The 19,005-nt window shown below is 41.2% G+C and overlaps 1 protein-coding gene across 4 annotated transcripts in view; it reads left to right on the top strand.

The window, feature by feature from the left end:
- The window catches only part of LOC114146711 (dipeptidyl aminopeptidase-like protein 6), a 100,184-nt gene that overhangs the window by 66,919 nt on the left and 14,260 nt on the right, over nt 1-19,005 (top strand). For all 4 annotated transcript variants that reach the window (XM_028021007.1, XM_028021008.1, XM_028021005.1 and 1 more), the window contains 5 exons: nt 3,875-3,969; nt 9,480-9,554; nt 9,653-9,705; nt 10,031-10,112; nt 15,966-16,086. In XM_028021007.1, coding sequence (XP_027876808.1) covers nt 3,875-3,969; nt 9,480-9,554; nt 9,653-9,705; nt 10,031-10,112; nt 15,966-16,086 — 426 coding nt within the window. The remainder of the gene's footprint in view (nt 1-3,874; nt 3,970-9,479; nt 9,555-9,652; nt 9,706-10,030; nt 10,113-15,965; nt 16,087-19,005) is intronic.

The raw sequence follows: 19,005 nt of genomic DNA, 5'->3' as shown, positions 1-19,005 counted from the left end.
TGAAAACTAAGGTAAATGGTGTAGTTGGTCTGGTTGCCTTGCAGTGTCATTAGCAGATTTTGCTCCACAGGGATGTGTGGGCGTGTGTGTGTGTGTGTGTGTGTGTGTGTGTGTGTGTGTGTGTGTGTGTGTGTGTGTGTGTGTGTGTTTGGTGGGGAACGTTGCACCTGCTGCGCATTTGCATTTATTGAATTAAGGCCACATCAAACTGCTTCTTGTTGACATATATTGTATATTAAGATATTTTTTTATACTTTCTATAACTGTGAAGAAGGAATGTTTACATTGTATGACAATTATGTAATTTTTATCATCATTTTCCAGTATTTCAAACAGTATGTCGTTCAGAACCTACTAGAGATTTAGTTTGTAAATTAATGAAGTCGTTATACAACAACATTTGAAAATAGCTATGTTGTTGTTCAATAATGCCTGAATAAGACTGACTAAAAAAATCAAGTCACTGTGGAGTTTTGATATTTAAATTATTCAGTTTTGATCTGGTCCATCCTACTTTAATTGTAGCTGAATGAGAAACATAATTTTCCAAATGGCAGACTTTAGTGATAGATGGAATTCCTCACCCTTGTTTTGGTGTCACTTTCTAAAGTTTTGTTGTGTAGCATAGAATTGTGTGCTTAAATTCTACATTAATTAGAACTTTTTATTTTATATTTTTCCTTTTTTACACATTTTTAATATCTTCATTGAGAGAAAAAGCAGGCTCAAAGTCAAGCTGGTTGTTTGTGTTCACATGCTTGGCAAATAAAGATGATTTTGAAGGTGATTTAAATGCCCTGCATGTGTTCAGGTTTAAAACAACACTATATCTGAAACACAGACTGCTACACATCAATCCGGTTCTATAAGGATTCTTTGAAGAAACAGAGATGAGAGCTCTCATTTCCCTGTGAGATTAATTAAGTATTTTTTTAACTGAATTGAACTGAACTGACCCCCACATGGGGCCTTTTTTTTTAAATATCTTGAATGCTCCGATGAGTTAGCACTAGCAGAAAAACACAAAAACAAGATACTTAACATGATTGTAAAGAATTACTTTGTCTAATTGGTTTTTGAAAACAGACATTTTCTTTGCACTAGCAGTGCACAAAGCAATACAAAACATCTAGTGGATAAAAAGCTATTGTCAAAGAGCAACTTACAAATTATTTGTTAATTTATACAAATCTGTAATGCAAAAAAAAGACAAACTCAACACTTGTCCTGGTTTTGTACTGAATTAATCCTACTACTCTATTGTGCATTTCTAATGTGCTTCTTTTATTTAAGTCTCATCAAAGTTTATTTTTGCTTTATTTTCATAAACCAAATGCAAACATTTCAAATATGTTATTTGTTGTCATTACTCTGTTGAAGCCCTTATAGCTTAACTTATAATACCTCCTGCTTAAAATCAACTTGCATGTGTACGTCTGATTGCAGTTGAGAGATGGCATGTAATGAACAGAACCATCTGTCCCCGTTTTCTGCCGAGCAGATTATCCTGTGATTACTTACATTACCTCCTTATTAACATATAATTACTTACATTCTCACGTGTCTGCGCCCTTCATTTGCAACTGTGATGAAAGCGCCTTCAGCACCTGACGAAACTCCTGCAATCAATTGTGTGACATTGCTCTTGTCATTTAAGTTAATGCAATCAGCATTCATTTGTTGCTAATGACCTTCTGATAAGAAATCCGACGGGACAGCCTCTCAGTCGGGCGGCTCTCATCAATATTTTGTGGACTTCATTCACAGCGGTGCGTAATTGATCCCTGTTGCTCTTTGATCACTTTCCGCCTCTGAAGTCTCTTACTCACCTCTGAGTTTCTCACACACTCCTGGCTCAAAACACAATGATTCAACCTTCACATTGATCTTTAAAACAAAGAGGTGCTGGCGTTTCTTTCTGGCGTTCATGTTTTTGAGATATGACGGAATGTATAAAAAAGAATGGGGCCCGCAGTGGTTTCAAGTCCCATCTATTTTATTAAAATATGGGGGAAAAAAAAAAAAAAACTTCTTCCAGATAAAGTACAGGGAATATGAAAACTGCAAACATTTCACTTCTAATTAGTATTTGTTTTTGCCTTTCGTGCAAGGTAATATAGCTTGTTGGAATAATTCAAGAAACAGACATAGCTTTGTGGTTGCTGTTTTAAAAACATCAAAGGCATTAGAGATTTGGAGCATGGTTGGCTCTGACTTTTTTTGTTGCAGAATTTGTGTTGGAAAATTAATGCCTCACCCAGCACACTTCATACTCTACATTATTATTCAATGTGTAGGTCATGATTCAGTGTTAAGATCCCACTGTTCTGTTTTCTTTCTGTACAAAGAAAGCTCGCCATAGAAATAAAGTGGCAGCTGTGCAAATAAAAATGCTTATCAATTTAACAGCCAAATGATTAAGATATGAATAAAACTAATATTTTGTTTCAGTTTTCATTTCTGCTACGATCCAAGTGGTTGAAATACTGCCCTATCTGTGGTTTATCTACAATAAAGATAAAAGCTTTTCAGTCAAGCATGGTTGGATATCATAAATATCTACCTTCATTTTCTGCCATCCATTATATAGAACATTGGATAGAATATTACATAAGGCATGCTCTAGCTGGTTTAGTTTTAAAGCCTTTAAATAAAGTATACAAGCGACCACTAATTTGAGAATGAACACAGTTTGTAGAGTATGAGCCACTCACACACACACACTTGATAAATAATGAGGGTATCTTTTCTCAGGCAGGCATTTTAATTAAGAGACGCAATTAATGCTAGTTTGTAATCTTTAATGTCTAACAGGAACACACTTCAGAGTAATGAGTCTCTGTTTTAGGTATAAAAGGATCAACTCTGCTGAGACATATCCCAGAGATTTCCCAGTGAAATTAAGATGTTGTGGGAGAAGAAAAGGAGTGTAAACAGTGTGTTTTAACTGGCTGAGAGGCAGTAATTAATCAGAAAACCTAACTAGCTCCAGAGCATGTTAGATGTCCAGCATCAGTGACCATAGTGATGGACCCAATTAAGTGAGCCAACATAGTTACTGACCCAAAGTTATCTTAATAAAACACTGATTGGGGATGCCAGTGATTTGAACATTCATCAATGAAAAAAAAAGAAGCTTCTACCCTATTTGCCAGTAACACAACATATTACAGAATACATAACTAACAATATGAACTGTAGCAGTTTTTAGGTAAAACCTGAATTAAAGAAAAAGGAGCAAAATTACACTAAGCTTCACAAAAACTTGTTAAAAGCAATTTTCCGACTGAGTTCAATGCCTCGCCCAAAAGGGATTTTACATAATTAAGGCTCATATTGTACCATGTCTGCATTTCTAAATGTTCTGTTTATTTCCATATAGTTTGGGAGCCATTGTTAATAGGACTGAAAAGTGTCACTTCACCTCTGCTTTACTCATACAGTGTTGACTGAGCCAGGTACTCTCTCTCTCTGGTTATATTTACTGGATTTTTATTACTGTAATTATGTTTATTTATTGTTCAGCAATCAAAAGGATTTATTCTATCGGTAAAGAGGCAATTAAATTACAAATGAGTCCTTCAGTGTGGCCTCGTGATGATAAAGAATGATATGCAATTTTTCTTTTAAGCCTTCAGCCTTAATAAAATACTGTGATTATCTATGTAACCCAACAACTTTTCTAAATAAAGGATTGAATTAACCTTTAATCCTAATAAACAGCAAAGACTTGTTTACCATAGTTTTTGCTGGTTCATTCACAACTTTGTTCCGAATCTGGACCAAACAAAGTGAAATAAACTGCTTTGGAAATTACTAGTGGAGTCATGCGATGTAAGTCTCAAACTGTAATGTCTGATTTCTAAATTGACAGACAAAGACCTGCTGTATCGATCAAGGGATGGGAATGTTCTCCGGCTTAATGTTGAAACGCAGAAAGAGGATACTATTGTGCCAAGTCAACTATTTGTGAGTATGCCTGACTGATACTAGTGGAATATGTTGCAAGAACTTGTCTTTTCTCACGCACTAGCTCCGGCTCCTTCCCCACCAGAGAGGTGACATTCCACGTCCCAAGAGCCAGTTTCTGCAACCGGGGATCGGACCGCCAGGGTCCCCTCCCTTGGCCGCCACCCATCACACAGTGCACCCGACCCCTTTGGCCCCTCCCACGGGTGGTGGGCCCATGGGAGGGGGGGCCCATGTTTCCTCTTCGGGCTGAGCCCGGCCGGGCTCCATGGGTAAAAGCCCGGCCACCAGACGCTCGCCATCGTGCCCCCCCTCCAGGCCTGGCTCCAGAGTGGGGCCCCGGTGACCCGCGTCCGGGCGAGGGAACACCAAGTCCAAGGTTTTCCTTCATCATTGGGGTCTTCGGGCTGCACTTTGTCTGGTCCCTCACCTAGGACCTGTCTGCCTTGGGTGACCCTACCAGGGGCATGAAGCCCCAGACAGCATAGCTCCTAGGATCATTGGGGCACTCAAACCCCTCCACCACTATAAGGTGGCAGCCCATGGAGGAGGTGTGAGGTCGAGAGGTTCCGGCTAGAAATAGTCGGTCTCACCTCGACGCATGGCTCTGGTTCTGGAACCAGTCTCCTTGAGAGGGGCTGGACATACTTCCACTCTGGAGTTGCCCAGGGAGAGAGACGTCGGGCAGGAGTGGGCATACTTGTTGCTCCCCATCTCGGCGCCTGTACGTTGGGGTTTACCCCGGTGAACGAGAGGGTAGCATCCCTCCGCCTACGGGTGGGGGGACGGGTTCTGACTGTCGTTTGTGCTTACGGGCCGAACGACAGTTCAGATTACCCACCCGTTTTGGAGTCCTTAGAGGGGGTACTGGAGAGTGCTCCTCCTGGGGACTCCCTTGTTCTGCTGGGGGACTTCAACGCTCACGTGGGCAACGACAGTGAGACCTGGAGGGGCGTGGTTGGGAGGAACGGCCCGCCTGACCTGAACTCGATCGGTGTTCTGTTGCTGGACTTCTGTGCTCGCCATGGATTGTCCATAACGAACACCATGTTCAAGCATAAGGGTGTCCACTTGGCACCAGGACACCCTAGGCCGCAGTTCGATGATCGACTTTGTCATCGTTTCATCGGATCTGCGGCCGTATGTCTTGGACACTCGGGTGAAGAGAGGTGCGGAGCTGTCCACTGACCACTACCTGGTGGTGAGTTGGCTCCGGTGGTGGGGGCGAAAGCCGGTCAGACCTGGCAGGCCCAAACGTGTTGTGAGGGTCTGCTGGGAACGTCTGGCGGAATCCCCTGTGAGACGGAGCTTTAACTCCCATCTCCGGCAAAGCTTCGAACACGTCCCGGGGGAGGTGGGGGACATGGAGTCTGAGTGGACCGTGTTCCGTGCCTCCATTGTCGAGGCGGCCGATCGGAGCTGTGGCCGCAAGGTTGTCGGTGCCTGTCGCGGCGGCAACCCTCGAACCCGTTGGTGGACACCTTCGGTGAGGGATGCCGTCAGGCTGAAGAAGGAGTCCTATCGGGCCTTTTTGGCCTGTGGGACTCCGGAAGCAGCTGATGGGTACCGGCGGGCGAAGCGGCATGCGGCTCGGGCGGTTGCTGAGGCAAAAACCCGGGCGTGGGAGGAGTTTGGAGAGGCCATGGAGAAAGACTTCCGCACGGCTTCGAGGCGATTCTGGTCCACCATCCGGCGTCTCAGGGGGGGGAAGCGGTGCAGCACCAACACTGTTTATAGTGGGGATGGTGTGCTGCTGACCTCTACTCGGGACGTTGTGGGCCGGTGGGCAGAGTACTTCGAAGACCTCCTCAATCCCACCAACATGCCTTCCACTGAGGAAGCGGAGCCTGGGGACTCTGGGTTGGGCTCTCCAATCTCTGGGGGCGAGGTCGCCGAGGTGGTTAAAAAGCTCCTCGGTGGCAAGGCCCCGGGGGTGGATGAGATCCGCCCGGAGTTCCTTAAGGCTCTGGATGTTGTAGGGTTGTGTTGGTTGACGCGACTCTGCAATATCGCATGGACATCGGGGGCAGTTCCCCTGGATTGGCAGACTGGGGTGGTGGTCCCCCTGTTCAAAAAGGGGGACCGGAGGGTGTGCTCCAATTATAGAGGGGTCACACTCTTAAGCCTCCCTGGCAAGGTCTATTCAGGGGTCCTGGAGAGGAGGGTCCGTCGGATAGTCGAACCTCGGATTCAGGAAGAGCAGTGTGGTTTTCGTCCTGGTCGTGGAACACTGGACCAGCTCTACACCCTCGGCAGGGTCCTGGAGGGTGCATGGGAGTTCGCCCAACCAGTCTACATGTGTTTTGTGGACTTGGAGAAGGCGTTCGACCGTGTCCCTCGGGGAGCCCTGTGGGGGGTTCTCCGGGAGTATGGGGTACCGGGCCCTTTGATACGGGCTGTCAGGTCCCTGTATGACCGGTGTCAGAGTCTGGTCCGCATTGCCGGCAGTAAGTCGGGCTCGTTTCCGGTGAGAGTTGGACTCCGCCAGGGCTGCCCTTTGTCACCGATTCTGTTCATCACTTTCATGGACAGAATTTCTAGGCGCAGCCAAGGTGTTGAGGGGATCCGATTTGGTGGCCTTAGGATCTCATCTCTGCTTTTCGCAGACGATGTGGTCCTTTTGGCTTCATCAGATCGTGATCTGCAGCTCTCGCTGGATCGGTTCGCAGCCGAGTGTGAAGCGGCCGGGATGGGGATCAGTGCCTCCAAATCCGAGGCCATGGTCTTGAGCCGGAAAAGGGTAGAGTGCCTTCTCCGGGTCAGGGGGGGTGTCCTGCCCCAAGTGGAGGAGTTTAAGTATCTCGGGATCTTGTTCACGAATGGGGGAAGAAGGGAGCGGGAGATCGACAGGCGGATTGGCGCAGCGTCTGCTGTCAAGCGGGCGCTGTACCGGTCCGTCGTGGTGAAGAGAGAGCTGAGCCAAAAAGCGAAGCTCTCGATTTACCGGTCGATCTACGTTCCCACCCTCATCTATGGTCATGAGCTTTGGGTCATGACCGAAAGAACGAGATCGCGGATACAAGCGGCCGAAATGGGTTTTCTCCGTAGGGTGGCTGGGCTCTCCCTTAGAGATAGGGTGAGAAGCTCAGTCATCCGGGAGGGACTCAGAGTAGAGCCGCTGCTCCTTCACATCGAGAGGAGCCAGTTGAGGTGGCTTGGGCATCTGGTCAGGATGCCTCCTGGACGCCTCCCTGGTGAGGTGTTCCGGGCACGTCCCACCGGGAGGAGGCCCCGGGGAAGACCCAGGACACGCTGGAGGGACTATGTCTCTCGGCTGGCCTGGGAACGCCTCGGGATTCCCCCGGAGGAGCTAGAAGAAGTGGCTGGGGAGAGGGAAGTCTGGGCCTCCCTTCTGAAGCTGCTACCCCCGCGACCCGACCTCGGATAAGCGGAAGAAGATGGATGGATGGATGGATGGAACTTGTCTTTTTTAAAATATATATAGAAAAAGCAAAAGTATGGAAAAGAAAGAAATTTCAGGGTTTTTAGGTGTAAGTTATGGCATAGCTGCAGTATAGCTTTTGTGAACTTGAAGTTAGACCATTTAAACTAGATATTGACAGAGGTTGTAGATGGTTTTTACCAAGGCTTCAAATTGTTATCATGGCATTCAGATGATAACAAAAGGAAATGTTGCCACATATCAGTGTGTGACAAGGCTAGAAATTATGTTTCCAACTCTAGGGGGTTAAAAAGTAACAAATGTAACCGGGTCAGTTCGTATGATATCAGTCATACTACACACTGAAAACAGCGACTTGATGTTTTATAATGACCGAGCTATCAGAACTAGAGAGGAAAGATAAATACATATACTGAGAGAGATGAAGCATTAAGTGCTAAATTACACAAGAAGACAGGAGTTCATGTTCTTCATCTCTGTCAAGTTACAGCTTAGTGCTGATTCCTCCTTAAGCTCATACTACTCCACTCTGCAAAAGTGCACCTTTTGACTTGTTTTTTGTCTTTTTACAACCACAAAGTTCAATGCATTTCATTAGGAACTTTTGTAATAGATCAATAAAATGTAACGGACAAGTGTGATATAAAAGGAAAGTGATTTTCCATGGTTTTCCAACATTTTATCAATAGGATCTGAAAGGTTTTACAGAGACAACCTGTCATTAATTTAATTTCAGTAAAACTCCAGTTATCCTGTGAATGCTCAACTTTTACTAAGAACATTAGTAATCAAACAGCATCATGAAGACTGAGAGACAGAGCAGGCAGCTCATGGAGGACATTGTGGAGAAGTTTGAAGCATAGTTAGGTTATAAAGCAGTACCCCCTGCTGAACATCTCAACAAACACTGTCCAGCCCATCTTGAGAAAATAAAAAGCATGACCTAACTTCAAACCTACCAATACAAGTTTGTCCATCTAAACATATGTCCACAGCATGAGCAGGAAAGCATTATGGCCCATGGTTACTGTGGAGTAGGTGGATAGGTTCACAGATTAGGAAGAGGATCTTGTGCATTGTACAAATTTATACGAGCATTTAAAGAAGAAATCTAATGTTGAAAGCAAGCCAAAATATTCTATTTGCTTTATTTTAGCTTTAAGTACATTTAAACATTTGGAAGAAGGGGCTCTGAGCAAATAAGACATGAACTCAATGTTTTTTCCACACTGAAATGCTATATGTAGCATTATATTCGCCATTTAGATAAAATTATGGTGGCAGCACCACCATAATTTCCTCCAGCATGGACAAGGAAGCTGGCGAAGGATGAAAAAACAAAAAATGAAGCTAAAAGAAAAATTGCTCATGGCTGGAAAGGGCGTAAGACTATGGTGGAAGTTCACAACAACCCAAAATATACAATCAGAGCAATTTAATATTTTGTATCAATCCATTGTGACTGAGTTTGAATTATTTTGGAGAAGACTTTCAGTCAGTAGATGTTCAAAGATGGTAGAGATATGACCTCAAAGACTTGTTGCTATGATTGTAGAATAAAGACTTCATAAAGTATGTAGATGGTCCCATGCAACTCACACATTTGCTTGACTTTTCTGGATAGGTCTGTATCATAAAATCTCAATGGAACACATTAAAGTTTGTGGCTGTAATGGGACAAAGGCTGAAATATTTCAGGGGTAGGAATAGTTTTACAGTTTATATTCTCTCAACATTCAGGTTTCCCTTCCTGTTCCAGACATTCAGTCTATTGAAGTTCGGTCATCAAATATCTGGGCACGTAGTCCTCATGTTTTAAATGAGCTCCACAGCCAGTCAGCCTCAGTTCAAGAACTGTCTGTGAAATCTATGAAGTGCACTCATGCAGACAAGCCGGCTCTGACAGTTCCTGATAAAAAAAAGGATAATCTGTTTTCTGAAATTTGTAATAAATGACATACATCAACAAAGTTCTTCAAATCAGTGAAAATTACACACAAGAAAAATCCATTGTTTTATTATGACAACAGTTCTGAAAGTAACATTAATCAAGCCTCACTACATTAGTTGTATTACTAATGTTTTATTTTTTAAAAATCTTTTTCAGGAGAGGTCAAAAGCTGCCAGATATCAGTTGTCTCCAGACATGAAGCATGTGCTGTTTGCCTTTGATGTAAAACCGGTAAATAAATATCCATGGCAATAAATATCACTGATGCATCCTATGATATTCAGATTGTGAGGTTTTGCCTGTCTAACTGATTCGGTTTGTTTCAACAGATCTACCAATACTCCTATTTGGCCAAGTACATCATTTACAGCCTCGTGACACAGTAAGAGTCTCCTCTGTTGTGCTTTCTCTCCTCCTTCTTTCCCTCACAGATCTCTGCCCTCAATCTGACCTTCTGTCGTCAGTTCACTGACATCAGCCACATTTACCTGCTCCCATTGCTACCTTAAGGGACCTGCTTTCAGCTCAGTTCAGTATGGTGGACTGCATTGTTTATAGGCTGTTTTTAACCCTACACCCATCTGTGTCTGACTAAGCAGTGCTTGTGTTTAGAAGCGATGTTGTGGGAACAAAGACAATTGATGTGCACTGTTGATGTGATTAAGTGTATATATAAGTGCAGATTTCACAAACTGTTCTCTTCACAGGGAGTCTTGGCCTTTAAATCTCCCTGAGGTGAATGAAGCTGTCCTGCAGTATGCTGGATGGGGACCCCAAGGCCAGCAGCTGGTAAGCACCCAAACCTGCTGATTGGTGGCACTGAGACGTAGACACGGCAGAATATTAAATAGTAGATATTTGTGATGTGTCTCAGTTGAATTGACAAATGCTGTGGCAATAATTAACACTTTGTTGTTGTACAGCGAAAATATTATGAGCGATAAAAGTTGAAACTCTGTCTGCTCTGACCTCCATCAATGTCAGGCAGTTTTATTTTTACGCCACTCATGAGTTGGTCGGAGCCACAGAGGCAGATGGCATCTCTGTGGTGCAACCAGTGGCTGACTCAAGCAGAGGGCACGGGACTTTTTGGTTGTGCTGCCAAATTTGGCCAAGTATTTAGCAGTACAACCTTATGCAGATTACTGCTTAGGTATTCACATTTCACTTTTCAACCACAAACTACAATGTGTTTTAAAAAAGGTTATATTTGATGAATCAATTAAAGTGTGGATGATTGTGAAGAGAAGAAACAATAAACAATATTTTCTTTTGTACCAAATGCTGCCTCTAACGGGTTTCTCACAGGATTGCCCCATTCTTCGCTTCATCCAACTTCCCATCTATTCTTATATATATATGTATATATATATATATATATATATATATATATATATATATATATCGCTGTTCTTGCTGAAGGAAAGTATTCCCACTGAATGATGTTTCCACCTCTATGTCACTATGGTGGATAGTTGTTATTTTCAGCAGAATCTGCTTTATGTGTCACAAATTTAAAACATGTGAATATTTACTCCCAGGGTTCATTATTATACTGATATTTTGTTTTTGTTATATATATGGTGGCCACAGCCATTTGTTGCCCTTTGGTGTAGTTTGATTTGAGGTTCCTTTCGTTTTCTAGTTAACCTCCAATAATGCAACATATGCCAAAACATCTTTAAAGCTCACAGTATCTCAATAACTTCAATCAACATTATATGAGTTGGAGGGCAAAAAAACAACTATGTGATTTCCATGTTTCTGAATAATTAACTATATACTGTATAACCCTATATATAACTCTAATACAGTCTAAGAGTCCTAAACCACGAATGAACCCTTAGCAGCAAATTCCTTTTAAATTAACATTTGAAAAATGCTTTGAAAATGTTGTACAACCAAAATGTGGAGCCATAGAAATAGTAAATTGCCTGCTTTTGGCTATGTACCACAAATAAATTACACACTAAATTGTAGCTGAGGGGCTCTAATATAAAATGCCTGCCTGCCATTTAGAGCAGCTTTGGATTTAATGTTGGTACAGTAGGAAGCTGAACTGAAGCTTCTTATTAGTGGGCGGCTTGGTTCCTGATCTTAAAAAATTTTTTTAAAAATTGCATTAGATGGGAAAAGGTGTTATTGTGAATTGCCCTTAACTGAATTAATTCGGTGGAGAAAAAAATACAACAGATTTTTAAATATAAAGTTCAGTTATTGTAAATTCAACAGCAGCAAACAAGTGGCTCTAAAAACATTCAAACACTGAATGAATGAAAAGAGCTTTCAGGGTATTTAATGGTCAGCTACATATTATTAGCCAAATCTGCCATTTCTTCTCTTATAAAAATTAAAACAACTATCGGTTCAAACTGCTATATGTGTAAAAACACTCACCCTGTTTGAATTTAGGGTTTTAGCTGGGACATAAGATTATCCATCTGGTATTGGTGTGGGTGTTTGGAAGGATTGCCAGGAGAAAGACTCCTCTCTATAAACAGAACATACAGCAGCATTTTAGGTTTGCAGAACTGAATCTAAATGTATCACTAGACTACGTCACTTTGATCAGTTAGGACCAAAGAGATACTTTGCCATAATGCACATGTATGGGAAAAACAAAAAAGTGAATCTGCACATATGCTTAATATTTGTTATGCAGCCATAGTCTTATCTGGCTCTCTTAGATTCAACAATTAACTCACACCAAAATATTCTTGAGTCAAATTTAAAGGATGCCAGTCTGATAGCTGAAGAACTTGGACATGCAACAGGATTTTTACAACACAACAGCTGAAATAAAGAAACTCTTTGTAACAATGGACCAGCCAGGTTACAGTCATACTGTCGCATGATCATACTGCCACTTAACAAGCACATCGATTACATTTTAAACATTTAGCCTCACAAAGACAGGGACGTGCAGGAGAGCCCAAAAGAGCAGAACATCCCACCCAACACAGTAGCACCATCAGTTTTTGTCAGGATCTGTGTTTTTCTGTGTTTATTTAGAGTTTTCTGTGTCTCCGTGTTGTCCTGTTCTCCCCTTGATTGTTCCCAGGTGTGTCTCGTTTCTGTGATTACCCTGTGTGTATTTAATGCCACCTGTGTGTCTGCGTCCTCGTCGGGTCCTTGTCTTGTCTCGTTTGTGCATGCTGTCTCTCCGTGGTACCTGCCTCCGTATAGCTAGTGCTACCTGTGTTGAGCCCTGGTCTCTGCTCTGCAGTGCTGCCTGGTTTTGGACTTTGTGTTGGCTTTTTCGTCATTAAATCATTATTATTCATCTAACCTGGTTCCATCGCGTCTGCCTCACCACTCATCCACACCGCACCTCATGACAGTTTTGGCATTGTGAAGTCATTCATGCAGCGAGCATCAATTTCCTATCAGATAGAACATATGCCTGAAAATATTAATGACCCAAAGCTATGCTGTGATGAAATGGTTCAAGATTAATAAGCAACAATATGAGAAGGCATATTGAAACAGTTAGTCTTAATGTGGCAAGCTACTGAATCATCTTTTAGTTTTTGACATACAGCTTTTCAGTTTTGCATTCATATAGTTTTAATGACAGAGTGGAATATACAGTATGTTTCAGACACTTGAGCTTTAATTAAAAGAGTACCCAGAGAGGACCCATGTATGCACGGGAGCATACTGTATGTAAACTTCATGCAGAAAGGTCCCTGACAATTCAAACCTCGTTAATCCTCAGCAACAGTGCTACAAATGTGCCAGCGTGCCGCCCTTTCATGTTCTATCAAATGAACGCAGTAAATACTCTGCTGTTATAAAGACCAAAACACATTTATGTCTTTAATTCTGTCTATCTAAATGCAGACTAGATCACAGGCTTTGCATTTCATAGTTTTATCTACTGAGAATGAGCAAAATGTTTAATGCAAAATAGTCTTTTTTAATACACTTAAATGTTTATATTGTATTTTGAGTATTTGTTCGACTTAATCTTGCGTATTACTTATCTGCATATTTAGTATATTTTATTATTTATTACTTTACTATTGTCAGGAAATTGTCTAATCCTTTTAGGCCACAAACTGCCTCTCTGGGGCCAAATCTTTCTTTTGTGTTTTGTGTCTCTGTATTGTTTTAAAGCTTTACATAACCCATTTGAGAATATCTTTGCAAAAAAGCCACAAGACAAACTCTGATTATCTTTTGTTATTTATAACAAGGCCTCTGTGGTCCACTTCGAGTTTATTCCTATACTCACTACATCATGTTCAGCTCTACATTGCTCTACAGTTTGAAAAAGACTTGCTATTTTATCTTACTTCATATGTATTTAGACCAAAAAACAATCAGAGAAAACAACCAGCATCAGAAAAATTGCATGTTGTCGTTTCTTTAAAAATATTTCCCCCCCTAATAAGATTCAAAAATAGCAATAAATTCAAGTATCTACAATCTTTTTTATTATTCTTCACTCCTGTATCCCTTTTTCATTTGTCTTTAAATTTGTTTTTAACTTTACCACACTCCTGTGTTTCCTCAGCTCCACTTTAAAGCATTCTCTTCTATCATAATTGCTCTTATTGGATAACGGCTTAGATTACAGATGCATTTCTCTGAGAAAACATTAACATTTTGAGTGTGTGATGGGACTCTGTCTGCTGGGAAAGACAGTAGATTCATTTACATACGGTAATGGTACACCTGATTGTTTCTTTCAGAGAGCTGTAGCTGCAGCTCTGCTCTTGATTTAATGAGCCTCTGAGGCTGTGCAGGAAAACAGAGATGAGCTCTTGTTTTTTGTCTCCATCTGACCCGGAGATGTCAGACATGTTTGCTTTTTCCCTCCCATCACAGTTTGTGAATGTAATGATTTCCCATTAAGTTTATCAGAACTGAAGCAATTCATCATCAAGTGTTACATCAGTATATAAAAGCGAGGTGTGTGTCTGTGTGCAGCGGCGCCTGGTGAAGCATCAAATGTACAGGGAGATGGATCCTGCAATGTCCTCATTAAATGTCTAGCTTTTATTCTACCATGACACTGTAATGAGAAAAGCTAGGTCAACACACACCTACAAAAGAGGTCATCCTGACACAGCAGCCTGGCTTCTGCTAAATAAAATTGAAAGGAGTCTTATGCGAATTGAGCATTTCACACCTGAATTTCAGGTACATAACCATCAGTCATAAATTTGAGCTTCACGGCTATCTCTGTTCTGTTACTACTTTAATTTCTGTGCCTTTAAGAATTGAGTCTTTTCAAATCTTTAATTCATCTTTATTTACCTCTTGTTTTTATAAAGCTTAAAAGTCTTTGAAAAAGTGAATGCAGGCTAAGGGAATAACATATTTTTCTAAATTAGTGAAACTTCAGATTTTGGTAGCTTCTTAACCGCAGAGAGCTTCTTGTTCTCGCTCAGTCATTTGGTTTTAGTTCAGCAAATGTAAGTTGATATTTTGAGCCTTGAGAATACTTTAGATCATGAATCTTGACCTGGAGCTGTTTTGCAACACAAGCAACCCAGCAGCTTTTCTCTTTTTACCAGGTTCTGTATTGATTAGAGATGTACTGATGAGAATGTTGATGACTTCCAACTCTGATTTTTTTTTTTTTCAAAGCTTCGACCTAGATTTAGGCCTATCACAGTTTCTCTGTGAGAGCCACAATGTAAAAGCCTTCCTGCTTCAACCAGGAGAAGCAACATCATATGCAGTAGTACAAACATTGTGAAACGAGCTTTTGCTAGAGCTGGCATGTTAAACATCTTGTTAACATTTAGCATGGTTAACATTAAAAAAACAACAGCCTCTGTGTGTATGTTTATGATGTTTAACTCAGATTTCCAAAACCTGAGTGCTCAAATATGTTAAACAGAGAAACCTTGCTGTACACCGGTTAGCCTTCCTGTTATCAATTGATAGTTTTGCTCCGCCTGGCTGTCTCCAACATCCTTAATGAAATGCAAATTTGTCTTGACGTGTCATAGAAAATGCAGTTTTCTGTTTAATGGCTTCCTACATCTTTGTGCTTCCTCTGACTTCAAATTCAAAAGTACCTAAAGATTCTGATAATAACTAACTTTTGGTGTTCTTTCCTCCAGTATCATACACACTCAGCAGTGAAAATTAGCTGATTCTGGTCAACACTCTACTTCTCTATATTTCTCTAATTTCCCAAGATTTGGTCTATTTTTTCCCCTTCAGGCTGTAATCCCATATTAACCCAGTCTGGTTTTGTTTTAATTTGTTGTCTTGTTACTGCTAATGTATTAGTAGCTTCCCATAAAATGTACACTTTCTGTGCAAATTAATCACACAACCATCTTTAATAAGCTGGCAATACCATAGAAAATATTAAAGTAGATTGCCTGAGGAATAAGGTGCCCATCTTCCAACAACGTGTTCTAATTTTAAGCAGCCTCACAGTCTGTTTTGTCTGTAGAAATAATCCGTTTACATAAAATCTCTTTAACGTTTTGGTAAATTTCCTCCAGTGAAGAGCATATAGGAAGTATAGAGGAAGGCTGCATTTTTGTTAATATTACGATTAACTCCATATTGTGATGTTGAGTCAGTCAATGGCTCATAAATCTTTCAGGTTTTTTACATCACTGTAATTTAAGACAGTTTACTTGACATAGAAACAATTTTTTTTTCTTCTAGATCTTCATTTTTGAAAGCAACATCTACTACAGGGCAACATTGGAGACTCGATCAATCCGACTGGTATCAACCGGTAAAGACGGGGTCATCTTTAATGGTCTGACTGACTGGCTGTATGAAGGTAAGGTATCAGTCTGTCAACAGTTTGGAGATTTTTATGATATAAAAATATGCAATTTGTTATGTGGCATCTTGGACACAAGTTTGTAATTTTTTTAAACATTCACTGTTGCCTCGACACTTGTAAAAATGTCACTTTTCAAAATGGGAATGACAAGAAAACATGACATCACAATCATCACTACTTGCACAAAGTTGTACACATACAGTAAGAACAATGATTAAAATGTTTTCATTAAAAGTTCGTTACTTGTCAGGAGTAAAGGCAGTTTCAGTGTTGTTTTATAATACCAAAATTTGTCAGATTTTACGGGCAAAAAAAATCTGATGAAGTTTTACTCATGTTTGTCATGACATTAAACGGTCAAAGAAAAGACATTTCCCTTCAAACACAGGTATAAATGTAAAACTTATGAAAGGTGAGTTAACCAAGAAAAATGTTTTACATCTGGACCGAACGTGTTGCACGTCTTACCATCATTTAACTTCCTCCTGCATGCAGCAGGACTAACTATGCTGCTTGAGGTGCATTCAAGTGCAATAGGAAATACTCACTGCTCATGTCAAATACTTAGTACTAATAAAAAAAACTATTTTACATAACAAATAATGACTCACTTGGTGGAATTCAAAGCTTAACTTAAAGTAATGTAATTAACCTGTTACACTAATATAATACTTTTAAATGCAGCATTTGTTTTCACTCCCACTTTGGTTAAATTCAGGTTTTTAAAGCCACGTTATGAGTTATTACAGACAGTACCTTGCTAAAGTATTCATTCTGCTTGAACACTTTAGTATTTTCAGAAAATAACAATGAAAATTAAATGTATGTTCATGGGATTTATTTAATTTTCAATTCAAAACTTTATTAATAAATGCGGCTCCATAATTACAAAAAATAATTATTATTATTTCTATACTGAAGTATTAATTAATTAAAGAGAACACAAATTAAAGGCATAAAATAGATGAAATCTAAAAGAATACATATATATTTTGAATAAACACCAAAAGCTTATACTTTAACGTGAAGTAAAAAGAAAGTAATCACTTCTTATTATGTTTTACACATAATAAGAATCTGTGTTTTGCAATTTTTTTAAAGTGCTCCTGTCACACATACCCCTAAATAGCACTCAGTACTTTTAGAAGAGCAGTAGCAGAATTACCTATGTGTTCATTCATTCGAGTATTAATTTAACTTTGTATAGAAACACCCCAAGTCGTGTAACAAGTTTATTCAGCTTATTGAGTTTTTTAAAATTCCTTCCAGAGTATTTGTGAAATCTTTGCTCTTGTTCCTGTTCCATAATTTATATGTGAGCCAGTTTGCTGTCAAAATATTTCCATCCATTTCAGCTCAACAAAGTGGGCAAACTATGAGAAGATTGAAAAATGTAGAATTTGGAGCTGCTTCCATATAAATCCTACTCTCTGCATTTTTTACACTCAGCAACCACCTCTTTCTTCATCTGCCTTGAGTGCTGAATGATTATGATCTGGGGCTCTTCCAGTGGAAACAGAAACCTGTTTGTCCATAATCTGTATCCTTGTTGACATGTGTTGTATTTACCCAACAACATTTGAAACAAATTTTTAATTGAGTCTTTGGATTCGTGCCTCTACCCACAGCAGCAGCCTCTCCCTGAGGTGAACGGTGTGTTATGTGTGCATGGTTTGATCTGAAGCTGCACAGCTGGCTACATTTCAGTGCGCCTCCTTCCCTTTACCTCCCATCACTTGTCTTTGTGTTGAAGCACTTTTAATTAATTCATGTGCACAGTGCTGCAATCTCATCCAACAGATGTTAAAAAGCCAGCAAACTTGTAATTTAATGTGAGACATTTTCTGATTACAGCATATGTGGGACAGACGTTCTAATTACAAACCCTTTTGATGGCACTTTCTTTACAAATGCACTGAGAATAGTAATTCCATTTAATTCATTTCTAATAAAGTTCATGCGCCTTTTGTTCCGAGTTCTCAATCCAGAATTATTAACTTGTAGTTGATTTCGAAGCAATTTGGGATGATGACTGTAATGATAATGTGATTGTAAATTGCAGTCATTTTTAAGAAAACTTTTTTACAGTGCATGAACTTGGGGGAAGACTAGATTTGATTTTCCATCCATCCATCTTCTTCCGCTTATCCGAGGTCGGGTCGCGGGGGTAGCAGCTTCAGAAGGGAGGCCCAGACTTCCCTCTCCCCAGCCACTTCTTCTAGCTCCTCCGGGGGAATCCCGAGGCGTTCCCAGGCCAGCCGAGAGACATAGTCCCTCCAGCGTGTCCTGGGTCTTCCCCAGGGCCTCCTCCCGGTGGGACGTGCCCGGAACACCTCACCAGGGAGGCGTCCAGGAGGCATCCTGACCAGATGCCCAAGCCACCTCAACTGGCTCCTCTCGATGTGAAGGAGCAGCGGCTCTACTCTGAGTCCCTCCCGGATGACTGAGCTTCTCACCCTATCTCTAAGGGAGAGCCCAGCCACCCTACGGAGAAAACCCATTTCGGCCGCTTGTATCCGCGATCTCGTTCTTTCGGTCATGACCCAAAGCTCATGACCATAGATGAGGGTGGGAACGTCGATCGACCGGTAAATCGAGAGCTTCGCTTTTTGGCTCAGCTCTCTCTTCACCACGACGGACCGGTACAGCGCCCGCTTGACAGCAGACGCTGCGCCAATCCGCCTGTCGATCTCCCGCTCCCTTCTTCCCCCATTCGTGAACAAGATCCCGAGATACTTAAACTCCTCCACTTGGGGCAGGACACCCCCCCTGACCCGGAGAAGGCACTCTACCCTTTTCCGGCTCAAGACCATGGCCTCGGATTTGGAGGCACTGATCCCCATCCCGGCCGCTTCACACTCGGCTGCGAACCGATCCAGCGAGAGCTGCAGATCACGATCTGATGAAGCCAAA

Source organism: Xiphophorus couchianus, chromosome 6 (genome assembly GCF_001444195.1).
Source record: "Xiphophorus couchianus chromosome 6, X_couchianus-1.0, whole genome shotgun sequence".
Lineage (NCBI taxonomy): Eukaryota > Metazoa > Chordata > Actinopteri > Cyprinodontiformes > Poeciliidae > Xiphophorus > Xiphophorus couchianus.
This window is presented reverse-complemented; position numbering and strand designations above follow the sequence as displayed.